This window comes from Gorilla gorilla, chromosome 11 (genome assembly GCF_029281585.2).
Source record: "Gorilla gorilla gorilla isolate KB3781 chromosome 11, NHGRI_mGorGor1-v2.1_pri, whole genome shotgun sequence".
NCBI classification, from domain to species: domain Eukaryota; kingdom Metazoa; phylum Chordata; class Mammalia; order Primates; family Hominidae; genus Gorilla; species Gorilla gorilla.
The window spans coordinates 87,393,351-87,415,316 of record NC_073235.2 but is presented as its reverse complement, the minus strand read 5'-3'; the positions used below and the strand labels follow the sequence as shown (position 1 = coordinate 87,415,316).

The window sequence follows — 21,966 nt, the reverse complement described above, 5'->3', positions numbered from 1 at the left end:
TTGGCCCAGTTTCCCCCAAAGGACGTATCTTACAAAATTACAGTATTTGAAGATGTTATCTTCCATTCTCCAACTTTTGCTTACTGTCTTTCACTTCTATCTTCTCTCCTTGTATTATTTATGAATAACCACATCAACCTAATTATGCAGGCCAGAAACTTAAATTTCATTTGTAAATCCTCTTTTGCCCTCTTCCAAAACTTTTCCTATAACATAAACCCCTACAAGACTTATAAATTATCTAACTTTTTGATTATCCAAATAATATGATTTCTATTTGCTAGCTAGAACTTGAAACTTCCTTTATTTTTCTGGTCTCCTCAACACCCACCAATGAACACACACATACTAATCCACTCTTTCTTATAGAATCCTACTGATAATTCTAATCTGATACTCTCAATGAGGGTTATTTACCTTGCTATTTAAAAACTATTAGGGACTATCATCTTACACATAAATTCCTTAATGAGTTCTCTGGCTTTTGTGTTGCTTTTCTCTTCCCTCATTTATCAGAATTTCTCCTCTTATTCTTAATATGTTATATGCTTTCTCAACATATTATGTTTATTAAATTTATTATATTACTCAGCCATCTTATGAAATTGGCTATTTGTTTTTCAACTTCCCCCTTTAGACTCTAAATTCCTTGTTGATAGACTTTGTTTCTATTCACTGTTTACTCTCCAGAGCCTAGGAGAGTGCCTGGAACATATTAGACATAAATGATCATAAGAGACAAGTTAGCCTATAAAGGCATTTAATTGAAGAGGCACCTCAAATATGACAATAGCATGGTTATAGCCAGCAGGGGTATAGCATGGTTATATCATTAGGCATAGTTTATCTCCTTCTCCTGAGCACTGATCAAAACTGAGGACAAGTGACCTTGGCTAAAGAATTATTTATTCAATAATTTACTAGAATAGTTATCATGTCATTTTCCTGGTATAACTATGTTTGTCTCACTTATTCTGGAAGACCTAGGAAAACACGAGATTTATTGATGACATAGAAAATGAAGGTGTCTTACAGTTTTCCAGTAGCTGGGAATTTTTTTTTCCCATCTTATATTATAATGTACCTGAGCGTATATTCCACTCCATTTCTTGACTGTGACTGCAGAGAGACAGAGGCTAGTATCTCATTAAGGAGAAAATGTCCAGGAATTCCATGCAGCAACGATCAGGCAGCCCTTGGGAGGTGTGCATGTGTGTGTTGTGTGTATGTTTGTTCCATAAAGTATGGTTAGAGAGACAAAACTCATCCCAGACTTCCTGCAGACATGGAATCCAATGCCTCTAGCTCTGGACTTTTGTGAAAATAGAGGTGATGATGACCAGTAGAGGGTAGACTGCCAGGTCCCTCCCTGTGTGCTAGTCCTAACTGAATGATTTGAACTTCGGAAAATTTGTTATTTGCTGAAGCAGCAGTAAAAATTTACATCTCTCAAAATACGATGGAGACTTGAAGTCGTTTTGAAAGGAATGCAGCATACCTGAGGGCAAGTGAGCCAGGTCAGGAACAAAAACATTACCTGCTTGTGAATGAGGGTTTTTTTGGTTTTGTTTTTGTTTAACCAGGTAAAGTCATACTCAGTGCCTGATTTAACATTTATACTCCCACTTTGTAATTCCTTCACCTACCTCAAAATGTCCCAGCCCATTAATTAAGAAAGCCACATACGTGTTCCTTTCCAAAGGCACTATGGGACAACGTGATATAGGAACACTGTGGCCTGCTTTACTCAACCTCTTGACTGTGACTGTAAAGGAAGAGTAGCTTTGCCAAGGGGAGAATGTTCAGAAGTTGCAGGCAGTTACTATCATGTAGTACAACGGGCACTGGTTCCTGGGAAGGAAGAGAGAAAGCATTCAGTACTGCAAAGCAGCTTTCATGTAACAGATTTTGAGATTTTTTTTTTAATCCACTTTCTGTCACTAAGTTCAGGTCTCACATGTAATTTAATTTTAGATTTGTTTGCTGAAATGCTATAATGAATTATTTTTCATACAGAAGGTTTTGTTTTTGTACTCTCTCTAATACTCTGTATCTATTGCCAACTTTTAAACTTCATTGTTGGTAAAGTCTTATTTTAGTCAACATGGATAAACCAGTTCTTAACATAGACAGAACCTCCAACAAGTTGACAGTATAACCACAATGAGCTTTAATAGCTACCTCTGACAGTACTACATTTATTTATATACAAATGCATTGCTGTAGAGTCTTTTCTATGCTAACATGTTTAGGCAAAGCTTTTCTATATGGAATAATAATGTTACATTATATTTGTTTAGCAATTTTAAAAGATAGTGTCAAGACAGTGTTATATATTAGCACAGAGGATTGGCGAGCACATAATTAATCCTTAGGTACTATAAAATGCAATTATAATTGCTAATGTGTAAAATGTATTTAAAATATTACACTATGCTTCACACTACCTAAGAAATTGTATGGGCTCACAAAGGTCATGGTCTGAAAAGTTGTAATGCAGGATAGAAAATAAAATATTTCACATCTCAAAACTTATTAATATTTCTATCATTGTTTTATTTCAGTACAACTGTTCTGGGAATGAAAGCCATTTAATAAAAACTATAATCTGTTTGAGGCTTATCATTTTAATGTGAAGATTCATTCTCTGCCAACTGACATAAGTTGAAGTAATAGTCACTTGCGAAATCATTAGATTAAAAAACAAGTTGAATGCGGTAAGCAGATTAGTCAAAACTCAAAGCATTAATTTGAAGCATAGCTATTTTCAGAGATGCATAGAAAACATGGGCTTCAATATTAAGGCACCTTAAATGTTGGATTTTTTAAAACTGAAGTCTCCTTGACTTTAAAATGTTGTAACTTAGGTAAGCTCAGTCAAGAAATATAAGGGGAATTATTCAAAAGGAGGATAATGTGCAACGTAAGTCAATAAGCATCCAGAACAAACATAATTTACTCGGTTACAGAAGCTGGTTGCAACAAGTTCAACTAGAATAATCAAGACACAGTGTCTGGGTTGCAAGCTTAGGCACTAGCAAGACGATGGATCAATTAGAAAACACAACAGGAGCAAACCCCAGGCAGCAGTTACATTCTGCACAGCACAATACAGTGCAAACAGGAGCTAGGAAGGAGCATAGGTTCTAGTCTTGTTCTCGAGGGGAATGTGAACTAAGCAGAGTAACAAGGGAGCTTAGGCTATGAGAGGGTTTTCCAGTTAGAGGTTAAGTAATTGCACAAAGCTACTGGAGCAAAAGGAAAATGATTCTTTTACATAATTACTCAAGTCTTGCTTCTAGTTAATTGAATCTTAGTTCTTGCAAGGTCCGATAAAAATTCAGGTCTGGGTAGAGTTGTTTGTTATGGAATTAGAGATAATAGAACATTTTTGGAAAAAACTAAAGGTTTAATGTGAGGCCTGTCATCAAAACTCCTTTACTTAATACATGGGCCCTTCCCAAAGAATGTATGTTTTATGCCTATACCATCAATAAACATGTTGAAAAAAGAAAGAAAATTAATATTAAACGAAATAATTAAAATAGTCTTAATCAATACAGTCTAGATACAAAAGGTAACAATACTAAACAAAGTATGCTTAGTTCAATGGAAATATAATGAGATCTATTTTTTAAAAATCTAAAGTACATAATAAAATATTCTAAATACTGTGAAGATAATAAAAGTATAGAAAATCATCACATGAAAAATGTTAGGAAGTAATTTGTAAAAAATTAAAATGTAGCAGTTGAAACCAGATTTTTTTTCTTTTTTTTTTTTTTTTGTTTTTTTTGAGACAGAGTCCTGCTGTGTTCCTGGAGTGCATTGGCTTTTTTTGACTCATTGCAACCTCTGCCTCTGGGGTTCAGGCGATTTTTCTGTCTCAGCCTTCCAAGTAGCTGGCGTTATAGGTGCCTGCCACCGTGCCCGGCTAATTTTTGTATTTTTAGCACAGAGGGGCTTTCACCATGTTAGCCAGGCTAATCTCAAACTCCTGACCTCAAGTGATCTGCCTGCCTCGGCTTCCCAAAGTGCTGGGATTAGAAGTGTGAGCCCCCCCGCACCTCTCCTAAAACCAGAATTTTTAAAACTGAAAATATTCATATTAATTAAATATGTAAACACATATATTCAAAATAAGTTACCAATAAATTATCAATAAAAATAATGAGGTAATTTAAAAATAACAAGTTTGTCCAAATGTTGTGGGTTATTGTTAAGCTGATTAAAATAACAGTTTAGGAGATTAAGGGAGAAAATAAAAGAGATTATTTAAAAATAACAGTTTAGGATATTAAATAAGAAGAAAGCTGGTTACACTTTTAATTTTCTACCAGGAACTTCCAGGCTCAAGTAGATTCCAGAGCTCACATTCTTAAAGGTCAAAAGCTCAGGGCAGGTGCTAGTCTACAAAATGCTTGTATCCATAAGTAAAAGTATCTTGCTATAGGCATTTGGCTTAGTGGGCAATGATGTCTTTGTGTAAAAAACAAAAAGCGGTCTCTTCCTCTGAACCAATGCCTGCCATCTTGGTTGGGGGGATAAGGATGTAATCCACAAGGGTGGTAGACAGTGGCCTATGTTTCAGCCAAAATCAGCATTTTGGAACTAACTGCATAGCCTTCTACTGTTGCTTCTAAAGCAGGACTTTGGGCATCAACTCATGATATAAATAAGTCTCAATCCTTTATCCAATTTTATTTGTGAGAGAAGGTAAACAGCTTATTGGAAAACTTCCCAGGGGCAACATTCTCTCCCAAGGACATATAAGTGACAATGGCTTAGCAGACGAATAAGTAGAAAAAAAAAAGTAGATAAAAAAATGAGGAATGAAGAACACAGGACAGTGGTGTAATGCAATGCTGAATATAAATTCAATCTATTTTAATTGATGAATAATGAAATCTCAAACTTTGGATGGCTAAATACAAGATTTTGCATGTCTGCTTTCCATACTAGACTCAAATATCTGAATAGCAAGTATGTTCTATTAATATCTCTGGCCCTGAAAACTAGTTTAGTGTCTGATACATAATAATATGTTATGTTTGGTAGCAAGTATTAATAAAATGTTAGAAAGATGATAGATGCAGGATAGATTAGATAAATAATAAACAGATAGATAAGTAGGTAGGTAAATAAATACATTGAGATCAAGATCAATACAGTAAAGTTTGAGCATTCCTCTTGAGCCAGAAGAAAGAGTTAAAGTTGTGCTTTGATTTTTGGTAGTAGAGTTCTATTTTAAGTGATCTACAATTCCATTAAAAAAAAGTTCTATATATTTAACATTTTGGAACCGTATTTTTTGAAAAATTATCTTTTTATTTAGAAGGATTTAGGACTTATTTGGAGTAAAAATAGGTAACAATTCTGGAACCCTAGTACACTCTTCATAGATTTTAATTATATTTTTTCAATTCATTTTATTCTTTACTTAACAAAATTTTGCTAAATGTTTACTATGTGTTACATTCTACAGAGACTCAAGGAGCTCTCAGTCTAGTGATTTTGACAAACAAGGCAATATATTCGACACAGAGAATACTCTATGACAAAATTTGTGCTTGGCATGTTACAGGAAGAGAGAAGACAAGAAGCCATCTCATTACGGGAGAGGGGGAACCTGGGAGAGAATTCCTAAAAGAAATCGACATCTTGAATTTTGGCTCTTTAGTGGTTATCCAAGTGAAGAAATATAGAGAGAGTAAGGCATTGTAGGACAGCAAAACATGCTCACACAAGCTCAAGGGAGATTTAGATCAGTACATTAGAATGGTTGGCCCAGAGGAGAGCTGGAAGGAATGATCCGGAGAGGCTGCAACCTACTTCAGCACAGATTTTCCAAGACATACTAAGGACTTTGGTGTTTATCTTGAGAATAATTGAAAACTCTGAATAAGTTTTAAAGTAAGGACATGTCATAATAAGACTACATTTTAAAAATGTAGCCCTGGTGAGAACAGTGTTAGAAGATGAATTGCAGAAAAGGGAGACTGGGAGGATGGAGACATTGATTTAAAACAGCAATTCAGCATATGGACAACTAAAAGCAGGAGAAATGGAATTGAAAAAAAATTTAAGGAAATAGAGCCAAATGGTTCTTGATTGCTTTGATGTGAGCATAAACTTATAACTTGAATAACAGGTTTTATTATAATGATATCCACAAAGTTTAGAAACACAGAAAAGAACAGATTTTGGTAGTATGTATAAAGTAAGATGATGGGTTTGAGTTCTGAGTTCAAAATACTTGGAAGATATCCAGGTTAAGATGTCCTGTGGATAGTTTGATATAGGACTTTGACTTATAAAAAAAAACTTGGAGAAAATGTATAATTGACACATGCATAGTAGTTGAAGTTGTGGATGACTTTCCTTCCTATTATCCAATGTAAAAACCTTTGTTAATTGGCTACAGTTACTTTCTACATTCAGGTTTCATTCTATTTTCCAAATCAGTCATCCTTACAATAACAAATGGTATGACGATGCCTGTAACTAGCAGACTAGAGATGGTGGGTAAGATATAGTGTTAGAATCATTTAAATTTCCAAAGTATATAGGATGTACAACAATTTATGCTGGGAAAGGACTGAAATTTTTTCTTCAGGATACACCTTATAGCACACTGTCAGCCAGCATCCAAAACTACTTCCAGAGTATGACTGCCCGAATGGCTTGACTCTTGCTGCCATTAATGTGGGCTTGCCTGGTGGTCCTCTGACAGCCTCACTGCCTAATGACAGCTCTCTGACTTACCTGTCTGGTTGCTCTGCTCATTGTTGTTCTTCAGCCTATTGGCCTGATTTCCTTGATTCTGGAGTTGATGTTGTCAGAATAGTTGAATATGTGTGTCTCACCGTCCATTCATTTTGAGTCCTTGACACATAACAGATGCCCAGACCATGTAAGCAATATCTTAGCAATGTATCAGAAAACTAGAAGAATTTTTTATAATCAGACTGACTTTGACAGTGATTAACTAGGTTCAAGTTTCTTGTCCAGACCTGGTATCCATGAGAACCAGTTATTTTATCTGTAAAGCTGAGTTTTAATTAATCTTAATTGAGAACTTTCCTCCTCAAAGTTTCTAGAAATTCCTGTCATATATCTAGCAATCAGGCACATTCTCCTACAACTAAAAAGTTAACCATACCTAATCATATCATTTAACAAATAAATAAGAGAGAAGCAGAATTTGAAAAACATGAATGATAACATGGTGAAAGAAAAGGAGGCACATAATACACAAATGATGTCTGCAATAACGTTTAAAAAGATCAATAAACAAAGCAATTGTAGGATTAAAACAAGAGGTAAGAGGTGAACAACCAAGATGATAGAAGATACAAAGAAGAGGAAAATATGCATGTTTTAAAGTCAAACACTTGGTTTGATTTTTTAACATCAAAAACAGCAATTCTGCTTTGACAGATTAAAAACAAACTGGGTCAGCATTCCCCAGTAGATCTCCACCTATTTTATCTTCAAAGATAGTTTCAAATATTTTGCCTGGGGAAAAAATCATCCTTTCCAATTTTAGTTCCTGTTTTTTGAACATATTATCTTACAGCATTTGACATGGAATTGCTTCCTTATTATTTTTATCTACTTATTAGTCAATCATTAAATGGTATACTCAGTCTTTTCACAAGCATTTTTCAGGTGAACATTCAAATAAACCAGTGATTATTATGCCAAATATCATGAAAGTAAATGGCCTAGATTTTCTTTCTTATTTTTCTTACATAAGATATAATTAAATATTGATTATTTTTATATGGGAAAATACTTTTAGGTCCCTAATTATTTAGGGTAATCCAGTTCCTATGCTAGCCATATAAAATATTTCCTCAGTACAGCATCATTTAAAACTTGCTTTCCATTTAAAGTGACTCAATTGGGCTCTGAAACCCTGGATTTATTGCCAGGCTACTATAATCTGCTCTTATTGCAAATGGTGAGGACAACCCACTTTAAAAAGGATGTATACTTTGTCTTGCCAGTGGTATGGACTGGGACAGGTATAAGAAATATTCTTGGGGAAAGCGTGCTATTTCCTAGTTCTCTATTGACTCATTATATTCTTAAGTACACATAAAAGCACTTGAGTGAGCAGTAATGCAGAGGTCATTAAAAATAAAGCAGAGCCTGTAATCCCAGCACTTTGGGAAGCCGAGGCAGGTGGATCACTTGAGGTCAAGAGTTCAAGACCAGCCTGACCAACATGGAAAAACCCCGTCTCTACTAAAAATGCAAAAATTAGCCAGGCGTGGTGGCATGCACCTGTAATCCCAGCTACTTGTGAGGGTGAGGCAGAAGAATTGCTTGAACCCGGGAGGCAGAGGTTGCAGTGAGCCAAGATCATGCCACTGCACTCCAACCTGGGCAACAGAGCAGACTCTGTCTCAAAAAAAATAAATAAATAAAATAAAGCAGAATCTGGAAGAGTGATGTGGACTTTCTAATTGTTCCTGAGCGATTTAAAAATATAATACAAGCATAACTACTAGAAAGACTTGCAGGTAGAAGGGCTATTTATTTACTCTCCATCCCACTTCCAGATTCTCAATTAAGAGTAACATTCTTATACAGATTGTGTTTACGCCATTCATCCCAAGATGTTATATAACAGGCAGTGGTTTATTTAAGTTAAACCTATTCCTTAATTCATGCCAATATTTCCATGTATTTCCCACAATAATTAAAAATAAACACAATACATTTGGGAATTTAAACATTATAAGCACTTATATTGGTTATTTACCATTGCTTGTCTATTAGTCCTGTTCTAGAGTTCCAGAAAGAATACTACATACTTTGCATATTTTTGAGTTATTACCCACCCAAATACTAAAATTACTTTAACATGAATTTCCATGGATTATTGTCTAAAGAGGGGGTCAATTGTTTAGAAAATATAGTAAACTTTGAGTATAAGTAACATTGGAAAAACAGAAAAACAAATCGACCCTGTGTCACACTATTCTAAAAGATAGTATCATAGTTAAAGTATTGATAGAGCTCCAAGGATATTTTGATGGGCCTTGGAGATTCAGAGATTCCTGTGTATGAGTAAAGTGATATAAATCCAACACCTATTGTTACTATACATTCCTAAAACAGGGAAAACCAACTAAAAACAAAAGTTTGATTTACTTAAATAGTTAACAAAAATTTATTGCAAGATATATTTTTCACTGAATTTACAGTTTCAAGGAACATGGTACAAAACATAGTGCCATCAGCTTTGTCTAAACGTTAAATAGGTGCAAATACACAAAGATTAAGAAAAACCAAGGGAGCATACTTTACAACATAAATTAGAGTACTATAAATATATTTTATGTACATTATACATACTCTTAAGACATCATTTTAATATACAGCATATATTGTATTGATTTTCAAACTATTCAGTGCTTTAATAATATTATATATCAGAAACTTAGGGATTTATTTGCATCATTACACTTACAGTAAATGATTTCAAACCAATGACGCCATGTATCGGCCAGTTTATTTCCACCAGTTAAATAGCCATGTACCCACATAGATGAACACTTAACGCATATAGCAATAGTTTTCACAAGAGTATTTTTTTCCCATTATGGTGATGACTAGAAGAGAGGTTGCAAAGGGATGACAGTAGGGTGCGGGGAAAGCAGTGAAGGAAAGAGTGCGTGGGGTAAAGATGGGAAAGCCAGATGGCTAGGATGAAGAACGGAAGCTGGAATGATTGGCATCTGAGGAGGAGCAACAAAAGTTGGCTGGTTCCCAGGACAAAGCCTTGGTCCTACTGGTCCTACTGAGAGCTGAGGTAATGAAGTTCTGGTGAGAGCTGGGATTTGGGAAAGAAACTGTTGGTGTGGCTGAAGCACTTTAAAGGTTCCTGCAGCTGCGGCTGCAGCTGCAGCTGCAGCGGCTGCAGCGTGCTGCTGCAAAACAGTGTGATGGATAGTGGTTACAGAGGTAGAACATAAGGACTGCTGCAAAGGCAAAGGCTGCAGAGGTGTGCTAGGGGGTGGAAGGGCAGCTGGAGGAAAGGTAAATTTAACCTTGTTGGCCAGCATGTTTGGCTGCAGAATGTGCTGGTAGACCTCACATGGTACATTTCTGAATTTGTCATGGTTTTCTAGTGGGATCAATAATGCTTGCTCTGGTAAAGCTAATGGAGCCAGGATTTGCTCAGCTGTTACAAAAGTATGACCACTGACATGTGCTTCTTTGAATGGTAATGGTGGTTGTGTGTTAAGGATTCCTGAATTATAACGCAGCCACTCAGTTGGGGTCTCATTCATCTTTCCTTGTGGAAGGGCCTCAGCCAGTTCATAATGGCAAAGATAGGATTTAGGCTGTGACTGTCTAAAGTTCCTTTCAATATTAGGCACCTGAAAAGGAATTTGCTTTTCATTAAGATTTATATTCTCACTTCTTTCTTTGTGTTCAAGCAGGGTTTTGTCAATTGCTTCTTTTGTTGGGGCACTAGCTACACAGACAGATGTGGTGGGATCATTGGAAACATCTGACAATTCACCAGAAGTGGTCTCCATTTCTAAATGCTCAGTTTCACTGTTGGTTTCAGAAGGAAGGAGATTGTTAGGGTGGAAAGACAGTTTGTTTCTTAATTGGTTTGTTTGTTCTGAGTTCCTTTCGATTTTTGCAACTTCTTGTGGTTTCATTTTCTCTTTTTTGTCTTCACTTATTAACCTATCCAGAGGATTTAAGGAAGAATTGTCTTTCATGGGATAATCTGTATTTTCTTTGAGTTCTAAAGTTTCAAATCCGGGGTGGAATCTGCCTCTTTTTCGCCTCCGTTTCTTTTTAGGCTTACAGGGAGCAACTGAAGTACTTGGTGGCCTCAAAAATTCTTCTGGTAAATGATTCTGTCGATTTAAACTTTCATCTGAAGAATAAGAATGTGAATGTTGTCTACGTTTTCGATAGAATCTTTCTGATTCATTCATGACAGAATTGTAACCTCTTTTAACAGCCTGATTCTGACTCATGCGTTTCATATCATTTTGAAGAACTAAGCTTCCGTGATCCTGACTACAGCTTGACATTTTGGTTTTCCAACAACAGTAAGTTCTAGAATATGTTAAATTATGTTTCCCAGAATGTATCATTGTTGCATTTGATCGTCCATTTAAAAGTATTGTGTTCTTTTTACAGTGGTTTTTAGAACTGATAGTGTCATAAGTGTTGTATTCAGTATTCCATGTTTTACACATTTCTTCATTGTCACTTAAGGATATGGATTCTGATTTTGGCCTTTTATCAAGTAACTGATGTGAGTCTAATAATTGCTCTGCAGCTAAATACTGCTTTTCTGCAATTGGTTCCAATAGATATTTCCCAGCATTTTCAGTGTAACTATTCTCTGCTTCCATTTTGCAGCGAGTTTCTGATTCTTTGGTTTTCTCCATATGATGATGCTGACATAACTTTTTTCTTTTTTTCTTTCTTCTACTTTTATGGAACCAGTATTCATGAGTCTCTTTCAACCTTATTTTGTTGTATTTTTCATCTAGAGTGTCCTGTTTTATTTGACTTTTAGTAAAATTATACTTTTCTGTTTCTCTGATCTTACAGGAAATGTTTTTATACCTCTGACCCGTGTTCTCATTTTTTCCAGAATCACAACTACTGGAGAGAATATCATCAGCCAAAAGAGGAGTGACTTGGGTGCATTTATTTTTGCTACTTCCAATTTCATAATCAGTGAGTCCTTCTGTAGATACATCCTTGCAATCTGAAAGTGGTCCCATGCAAATGTCTTCCTGCTTCTGCTGAGAACAAAGATCTTTTAAGTCTGGCTTATTTTTATCTAGATTATTATTTACTTTAGTAGACTTGAAGTCAAAACATAGAGGATTACAGCTATAGGAAATTGATGGTTTAGTAGTTGTATAAACCAGCATTTCTGATGGCCACTGAAGAACTGTAGATCTGTGTTTGTTAAGGACAGGTACAAATGGCTCACATTGTCTTTTGCAGAAATTTGTTTTCTTATGTATAGTTATGTTAACCTCTTCAGTATTTGAAGGGGCCAATGTCTCGGGACCATTTTTATTTTCAACCTCAGTTGTGGATGCCTCGTTATGCTTAACATTTTCCTCTGTGGTAGCTTGCACAGATATGCAATCATTAGACATGTCAAGAACTGTGGATTTATTTCCTAACAACTCAGAACTGTTACCACTAACAGGTATGTTTTCATTAATAACAACACTCTCTAGTGGTATTTGATCTGCTAATGGGACTGAATTTTGACAATTATCTGCATCAGAAGATAACTGAAGTTGAAACTTGCAAAATGAAGGTAATAATAATGCATCTTTTTCACTAGAGACTTCTTTTATCTCTTGAGTTTGAACAGTTTCTTTGTCTCTGCACATTGCCTCTGGTGGATGAAAAGAGTTAGTTTTCTCCTCAGAACTCAAAAGCACATCTGTTGGTGAAGATAGTTGAAGATGACAAGCACTGGGGACAAATCTACTTTTTCTGCTAAATCCTTTTCCCACTGAGGCATCATCACTGTACTCAGAGAAGGCTGCAGCTGAGGACTCTAGCTTCACGGATGCTTTCTTTGGAAATGCAAAAGAAAAGCCAATTTTGTGTCTGTGAATCCCCTGGGCTTGATCCCCAACTTGGTTATTTTTTGCTGTATAATTATTTGCACTTTCTGGATCTTCAGCAACAGTGGTAGCATCTTTAGTATTCTCTTCACTATGAATCAAAGTATATTTGAAATCTCGCTGGTTATTAACTGAATCCACAACAACTCGTTGGGAAATTTCATTACAGTTTTCTCTCACAGTAACAGTTGTTGATTTGAACATGGGGCCACTTCCAGGAGCACTAGAGAGAGAAACAGAAGCGTGTGTTAAATAGCACACTTTTGAGATAAAAAAATAGTCAAATATTTTCATCTTTAAAAAGTCGTCATAATATTTTTTCAAATTTTAAAATCTTTGTGACAGAATTGCCTTCATATGGTGTAAGTACTTTCCATGGTGCCACAATATCATTTACTTGTTGGTTACTGTTTGGAATAACTTGGAAATATTGTCCCGAAGTTGCTTTTATAGCTGTTACGTGCAATGTTGAGGATATGCTCTTAACCAGTTCTATCTGACCATAATTGTCTACCTTCATGGCCTCTTCCGTGATATTTTGAAGTGTTGTATTGTCTAAAGTAAAATTACTTTTGATTCACAAATACTTAATATCATTGATGCTATATGGTAAATATGATGAAAGTTCTAAACAAAACCCTTAATCATGACTGCAGAAAAGCTGGGAATTCAGTTGAACAATTCAATTCACCCAGCATTCACCAAGAGTCTACTATAGCCCAATTGGTATGGGCAAAGGTAACTAAGAGATAGTAGTAGCTTTATGAGAGCTTTGACTCTTTTGAAATTGTTAGTCTCAATATTTAAAATTATCCTGAAGTTATACATTATATCATAACATGCAGTAAACGCAGGATAAAAGACAATTCACTTAAAATATAACTTATTTGGAATTACATTACACTGTAGTGAGTTCTGATGAAAAGAACTATACTGACAAATGCATAAATGTAAGAAACCGTAAACCTTATCCTTAGCAGAACTCTGTGTGAAGAAAATTCCTGCCATTCTAAAAATTCAGTGTTTTAAATATTATAAGTAGACAAGAAAATTTTAGTTGGACATTTCCTTTATCTAACCACTAACACAATGTATTGCTTCATTTAGCTTTATCTGCTAAGTAACAGAATGACTTTCTTTTCCCATCTTTTGAAGCATAAAATTAATGGGAAAATCATGTATGTGTGGCTGTGTGTACATATAATGTAAAATATTGCTTTATACTGAGGATAATAATTTAAATAAACAGTATTGCTTTTTGTGTATATCATTATTAGCTCTAGTTCACTTAATATATCATAATTTATATTTGCAAATGCTATTTATAGAGCGTTAAGTTACCTAGGTTCCATGATTCTCTGTAGTTAAAATTTGTATAATTTTTTATTCATTACCACAAAAAGTAAACATATCTGATTAGTGTAACTGAACAGCAGTAACATCTGTTTTTAACAGTTGCATGTAGGATTCCAAATACATACACATTTTATTTTGGTTTTTACAAATTTGGCATCCCTAACAATGTTTCGATATGTCAACGTATCCCATAACATTATTCAGCAAAAAGTAGATTTGGAATGAAATAATTTTGATATAGACAATAATAAGAGAGGCTTTATTTATTGGAGAAACAAAGACTACTTTAAAAAAGTCTTCTTTTAATAACTTTGCCCTGGCTTGAATTGTAAAGTCTGAATTACAACACTGTTCACACCTAATAGCTGCTCACTGTTAGAAACAGATCAAAGTTTAAAAGTTGTGAACCTCTAACAGCCCAGTTAGAGTTTATTCACAGCGCACTTAATGTTGGTCTGCTTCTCAAGCGAAATTCTTATCCTTTTTTAGAAAAAGAATCTTAAACATAATTTTAAATAGAAGTTCTCCAAATTTTCATTTTAAAAAGTATCTCTAAAAACTCTTTTTGTTAAAAGGGTCATAAGATATTGCCTTGCTGTCTTCCTCAATCAAATGTTTGAGTATCACCAAGAAATGGGGTAGCTTTCAACTAAGATAACTTAAATAGTAACATAAAGTTTATTTTTTAATCCAAAATTACAGTAATTTTGGCTTTTTACTGAAATGTGCATTAAACAGGTGTTTGCATAAAATTCTAATTCAAATTACTGTTTACAGCCTACAGAAGGCCATGAAAACATGTGTGCCTTATTCTGGGTACAGTAATAAATAGATTTGTGCCCTTTATTTCTGACTCCCCCTATACCCCTTTTTTGGTCATGTTTTAAGAAAACTTACAATTTCATTGGATACTCACCATACAGTTTCCTTTCTTAGCTCAGCCAGCTTGTGCAGGCGTTGGAGTGCCTTTTCCTGTTTTCTTTCATCTTTCCTGGATTTAGATGCTACATTTCGAGCAAATTCCCTTTGTTTCAGTTCCTTGAGCCTCTGTTAAAAAAAAGTTGGAAAATGATTAATTGTATTTTGGTCTATAGAAGTTTTAAAGTTTCATTGTTATTGTTGAAATTTTCCAATGCATCATCTTTGACCCTGTCGAGAGGTAAACACAACATTCATGACAATCCACTTCTAACAAAAATATTTTCTCGCATTTTGGCTTGTGAAAAAGCCAAAGCATATTATTACATCGTAGTGAAATTTATATCTATGCCTTAGGCAAATTTTAATTGAAAACTTTAATCTCCTCTTATTGATCATTTCCTGCTGTTTCTCTGCGTAATTCAGATGAAGCATTCATGTCTTATAAATCCCAAATTTACAAAAAAATTCAACTTGCTTATTGCTTATGTATTTCTGTTATATATAATACCTTTTCTTATATTTTGATGTACAGTATATTAGAAAGTTATCTGGTCCTTTGTGTCTGTGTGTGTGTGTATGTAAGTGAAAAGTTTATTAGGAAAGTAAATGAATAAGGAGTGGCTACTCCATAGGCAGAGCAGCCCTTTTTGTGTGTTCTGAGAGTACATTATTTATGTTAATCCATAAGACAAATGATCTCTCCTGATGTGGTTTAAAACAATCACTTCTCTCAAACAGCAGGCACATTTCCAGAATAATTCAAGATATTGGAAGAAAATTAGTATTGTTTTTCTAGAAATTCTTACTACATTGGGTATTATCTTTCATCTGTGTTAAAGAAGTTCATTTTCTGGGTTGATGGCAAGAAAAACAGCATGCCAACTCGAACATAATTGATAAATAGCCGTGTGTGTGGTATAATTTTGGAGACATCAAAGTTATCTTGTGCCACAAATATTTTCACTATGTACTTTCATGATGTGTACAGTTATTAAAAATAATAAAAGTACTATTTTCCCTAATGGTTCGTGTTATTATGCAATTGTAATATGTCAGAATCTTGAGTAGGACTCACTTATACTAGTGATATAATGTGGCTGTGTCCCCACCCAAATCTCATCTTGAATTGTAGCATCCATAATTCCCACGTGTGGTGTGAGGTACCCAGTGGGAGGTAATTGAATCATGGGGGCGGGTCTTTCCCATACTGTTATTGTGATAGTGAATGAGTCTCATGAGATCTGATGGTTTTATAAAGAGGAGTTTCCTTGCACATGCTCTCTTTCCTGCCTCCATGTAAGACGTGACTTTGCTCCTCCTTTGCCTTCCACCAAGATTGTGAGGCCTTTCTAGCCATGTGCAACTGTGAGTCAATTAAACCTCTTTCCTTTATACATTACCCAACCTCAGATATGTCTTTACTGGCAGCATGAGAACTAACTAATACGGTAAATTGGTGCTGGGTAGTGGGGTGCTGCTGTAAAGATACCTGAAAATGTGGAAGTGACTTTGGAACTGGGTAACAGGCAGAGGATGGAACAGTGTGGAGGGCTTAGAAGACAGGAAGATATGAGAAAGTTTGAAACCTCCTACAGACTTGTCAAATGGCTTAGACCAAAATTATGACAGTGATATGGATAATAAAGTCCAGGCTGAGGTGATCTCAGATGGAGATGAGGAACTTATTGGGAACTGGAATAAATGTTACTCTTGTTATGCTTTAGCAAAAAGACTGATGACATTTTGCCCCTGCCCTAGAGATCTGTGAAACTTTTTGGAAGAAATTTCTAAGCAATAAAGCATGCAAGAGGTGAGTTAGGGGCTGTTAAAAGCATTCAGTTTTATGTATTCACAAAGTTATTGTTTGGAATTAGAACTTATGTTTAAAAGGGAGGCAGAACATAAAAGTGGAAAATTTGCAGCCTGATGATGCAATAGAAAAGAAAAACCCATTTTCTGAGGAGAAATTCAAGCTGGCTGTGGAAATTTGCATAAGTAACAAGAAGCCAAATGTTAATGACCAAGACACTGGGGAAAAATATCTCCGAGGCATGTCAGGTTTCTTCACAGCAGCCTGTCCTGTCACAGGCCCAGAGGATTGGGAGGAAAAAATGGTTTTGTGGGCCAGACCCAGAGCCTTGCCACTTTGTGCAGTCTCAGGACTTACTGCCCTGCATCCTAGCCATGGATAAAAGGGGCCAATGTACAGCTCAGGCCATTGCTTCAGAGGGTGCAAGCCTGAAGTCTTGGTGGCTTACACATGGTGTTGAGCCTGTGGCTGCACCCAATTCAAGAATCAATGTTTGGGAACCTCTGCCTAGATTTCACAGGATGTATGAAAATGCCTGATGTCCAGGAAGAGGTGTGCTGTGGGGCAGAGCCCTCATGGAGAACCTCTGCTAGGGCCGTGCAGAAGGGAAATGTGAGTGAGATCCCCCACATAGAGTCCCCACTTGGGCACTGCTTAGTGGAGCTGTGAGAAGATGGCCACTGTCCTCCAGACAGCAGAATGGTAGATCCACCAAAAGCTTATACCATGTGCCTGGAAAAACCACAGACACTCAACACCAGCTTGTGAAAGCAGCCAGGAAGAGGTCTTTCCTGTGCTGTTCTAGTGATAGTGAACAAGTCTCATGAGACCCAGTGGTTTTATAATGGGAAGATCCCCTGCACATGCTCTCTTGCCTGCTACCACATAAGACATGACTTTGCTCCTCCTTCACCTTCCACCATGATTGTGAGGACTCCCCAGCCATGTGGAACTGTGAGTCAAACCTCTTTACTTTATAAATTTCCCAGTTTCTGGTATGTCTTTATTAGCAGCATGAGAATGAACTAATACCGCTAGTTACATTTTAAAAAACTAATTGGATAAAGTTTTAATAAATACCATATACATATGCACTTATATGTACCAGGAACTTAGAACAATACCTGGTTTATAACATTTCTGTTCCATAAAAATTTTTAAATTATTGTGTAACTGATTTAGATCCTCCAAATTATAAATGTTCCATCTATTTTAAAAAGTTCATCACTATGAATAAATAACAGTAGGCTCCTAATGATTCTGGATTGTAAATCTGAATTTCCCCAACACAGCATGAGGTAGCTCAAATGACATATAACACTGACATAGTTTAAGCTTAAAATGATCTCTAATATTTAAATTGACATGATTTATAGAAAGTGCCCTTGTATGTGTATATATCTATATATTTTTGAATTTACACAAAGATATTTCAAGAATGCTCATTTGCACTGACATATTTGTGTAGGATAAGATTTTCCAGAGTAGAATTTAGATGAAAGATAAATCATGTCATAAATGTCTCAATTGTATAGATATTTCCCAGAAAGCAAAACTTTGAAATCATTTCCTTAATATGACTATTAAAATGGCTATAATTTTATCATATGCATCAAATTATTAATTGCTTTTCATAAAACAGGTGTAGAATTACAGTATAATAGGTCAAGAATATTTTGCTCATAAATTTTAGGTATACAGGGTCTTGGTCACTTTTATTTCTTAAAAGCTTAAAGTAATATCAAGACTCATTCAACAGATAATTATTGAGCACTAGCAGCAGTCACTCTGTTAAATGGCTGAGATTTTTTTTAATTAAAGAAAATATTTTTACTTTCATTGTGTGTTTCTATGAGTGTATATGTGGGCAAGTGTTGTGTATTTATGCGTATTTTACAGAAATAAGGAGTGAACATACACATTAAGAGATAACAGCAATCACTGGTTGGATTATTCTTACAGTGCCATGTATGAAGACAGAGAAGTGCTCAAGAAAATCCTAAATACAGCTACTTGGTAAAAGTGATATCTGTGCTGGGTTTTGAGGAATACAAATATTAACTAGAAAAAAAGGGTTGGATGTTGGGGATGAGAGTGTGTATCAGGGACCATGAACAACTTCGTACAAACACAAGAATCTAAGTTTTCTACAATAAGATGTAAAAGAAGTAAAATACCAGGTGAAATAAAGCAAGAAAGAGTTTTAATACCAGAGCTAATCAGCAAATAATCTTTGATTATTAGTTATAAATAGTTTTATTCCAAGAAGTACAGATAATTTATTTCCTACTGGTTCTTTAGAAAAGCTCTAGTCAACAAACCAAAAAGATAGACTTTACTGTTTTTAATAAAATCTTTAGTATAAAAGTTAATTGTTATTACTTACTCACACATACACACACACACATATATATATATAAACATATATAATACATAAAATACATGTAATAATCAATGATTAAAAATAGTGGTTTTAAATTTCATTGGTAAGATAAAAGTGCAATGCTTCTAATGAAAAACAAATGAATGAAAAACAAACCGTATTTTCCAAAGAAAGCATGCAAAATGCCAGGACTTTCACTATTTTTTTTTTTTTTTTTTTTTGAGACGGAGTCTCGCTCTGTCGCCCAGGCTGGAGTGCAGTGGCGTGATCTCGGCTCACTGCAAGCTCCGCCTCCCGGGTTCACGCCATTCTCCTGCCTCAGCCTCCCACGTAGCTGGGACTACAGGGGCCCGCCACCACGCCCGGCTAATTTTTTGTATTTTTTAGTAGAGACGGGGTTTCACTGTGTTAGCCAGGATGGTCTCGATCTCCTGACCTCTTGATCCGCCCGCCTCGGCCTCCCAAAGTGCTGGGATTACAGGCGTGAGCCACCGCGCCCGGCTGGACTTTCACTATTTACTGTTTCAAAGTAACCACTGAGGTTTAGAAATAATTTGGTTTCATTGACATAATCATTGAATATTGAGGAGTCAATTATTAAATGCCAATACTGTTGTTATTTGTAATATAAGTGACTGACAGACATGGCTGGAAGCAGCTCCAGATTTAGATAACTGTGCCTATTTAAAATGTAAATTTAAAGAGGAGAGGCTAGATGGTAGAATAGAAGGCTCCACCAATCATCTTCCCCCACCCCACAAGGATAACAATTTATCTACACAAAAAAGGCACCTTCATAAGAACTAAAAATGAAGTGAGTGTTCACAGTACCTGGGTTTAACTTCATTTCACTTAAAGAGGCACTGAAGAAGTAAGATAAACAGTCTTGAATAGCCAATGCCTCCCTTCTCCCAACCCCCAGAAGTGGCCATTCTGCATGAAGAGAAAAATCTGCATACTTGAGAGAGTGAGAGAGAAACAATTGTGAGATGTTATGTTGAACTCAGTGCTTTCCTGCCACAACAGAAAGCAAAATCGAACTGAACTCAGCTGATGCTCACGTATGGAGGTAGTATTTAAACCAACCCTAGCCAGAGGGGAATGGACCATCCCAGCAGTTGGAACTTGAGTTCCTGCAAGCCTTGCCACCTTGGGCCAGAGTGCTCTGGGGCTCTAAATAAAGTTCAGCTTTATTTATTTCAGCTTTATTTATTCAACTCGCGGCAGTCTAGACTGCAACTCCTAGGCAAGTCCTATTGCTGAACTGGGCTCAGAGCCAGTGGTCTGGAGGGGCACATAACAAACTGAATAACAGTTTGGCTAAGGGAGGGCTGATGCCACTCCTCCCCCTCCCCTAACCCCAGGCTGCAGAGCTCATGGCTCCGAAAAGATCCCTTCATTCTGCTTGAAGAGAGATGGGGAGGGGAGGGGAGGGGAGGGGAGGAGAGGAGAGAGAAGAGCAGGGAGGACTTTGTCTTGCATCTTAAGATACCATCTCACTCACTGCAGGAAAGAGTACCAGTCAGAATTGTGAAACCCTCTTTCCAGGTCCCAGCTTCAGGAAAACATTTCTAAACACACGCTGGGCTAGAAGGAAACTTACTGTCTTGAAGGGAAGGACCTAGTTTTGGCAGAATTGATCACTTGCTAACTGAAGAGCCCTTGGGTCCTGAATAACCAGCAGCAATACCCAGGTAGCACTTCGTGGGCCTCGTGTGAGACTCTGTGACTTCCTGGCTCCCAGCGAAACTCAGCATATTCCCAGTTGTGGTGGATATGGGGAGAGACTTCCTCTGCTTGAGAAAAGTAGAGAGAAGGAAAGGGGACTTTGTCTTGCACCTTAGCTACAATCTCTGCCACAGGGAGATAGAGCACCAAATGATCTCTTGGGGTCCCTGAATCCAGGATTTGGCTTTTGCATGGCATTTCTGGATCCGCCTTGGGCCAGAGGGGAGCCCACTGCCCTGAAGGTTGAGCCCCAGGCCAGGCAGTATTCACCACAAGCTGAACGAAGAGCTTTTGACCTTTAAGGAAATAGCAGTAGCCTGATAGTTTTCCCTATGGGCCTGTGATGGTGGTGGCCATGGGGTGAGGCTCCTCTGCCTTATGAAATGGGAGGGATAAGTGGGAAGGACTACATCTTGTGGTTTGAGTGCCAGCTCAGGGACAGTACAATGGAACACCAGGTAGACTTCTAAGGTTTTTGATTCTGGACCCTGGCTTTAAGACATAACCTCTGGACCCACCTGGGGCCTGAAGGAACTTGGGAAGGACATAGGACACCAGCCATTAGTAAAGCCCCAAGGCTTTGAGTGAAGAGGAGCCAGGTAGTGGCTACAGCAGGCTTTGGGTAAGACCCAATGCTGTGCTGGCTTCAGGTCTGACCCAGTGCAATCCCAGTAGTGGTGGCCACAGGGGTGTTTATGACACTCCACCCCTAGCTCCAGCCAGCTCAGAACTGAGAGAGAGAGAGACTCCATTTGTTTGGAAGAAAGTAAGGGAAAAGAACAGGAGTCTTTGTCTGGTAATCCAGATAATTCTTTTGGATGTTGTCCAAGACCTTGGAGGTGGTATCTCTGAATCTACAAGAGCCACAGAACTACTGGGCTTGGGGTGCCCCCTAATGTAGATACAGCTTAGTTCACAACATACAGTCCTTTCGGACCTGGAAAAACCTTCTAAAAGTATAAGTACAAACAAGCCCAAACTGTAAAGACAATAAATACCTAACTCTTCGATGACCAGACATGGACAGATATTCCTAAGTATTAAGACCAACCAGGAAAACATGATCTCATCAAAGGAACCAAATAAGACATGATGGACCAATCTTGAAGAAACAGGGGTAT

General features: G+C 36.7%; 1 protein-coding gene across 1 annotated transcript in view; it reads right to left on the bottom strand.

The window, feature by feature from the left end:
* Positions 1 to 9,155: 9,155 nt before the first annotated feature.
* ZNF804A (zinc finger protein 804A) overlaps positions 9,156 to 21,966 on the bottom strand; it is a 340,633-nt gene continuing 327,822 nt past the window's right edge. The window contains exons 3-4 of the mRNA XM_004032926.5: positions 14,920 to 15,050; positions 9,156 to 12,870 (exon numbers count right to left, since the gene is read on the bottom strand). Of these exons, the coding sequence (XP_004032974.4) occupies positions 9,627 to 12,870; positions 14,920 to 15,050 (3,375 nt within the window). The 3' untranslated portion in view covers positions 9,156 to 9,626. The remainder of the gene's footprint in view (positions 12,871 to 14,919; positions 15,051 to 21,966) is intronic.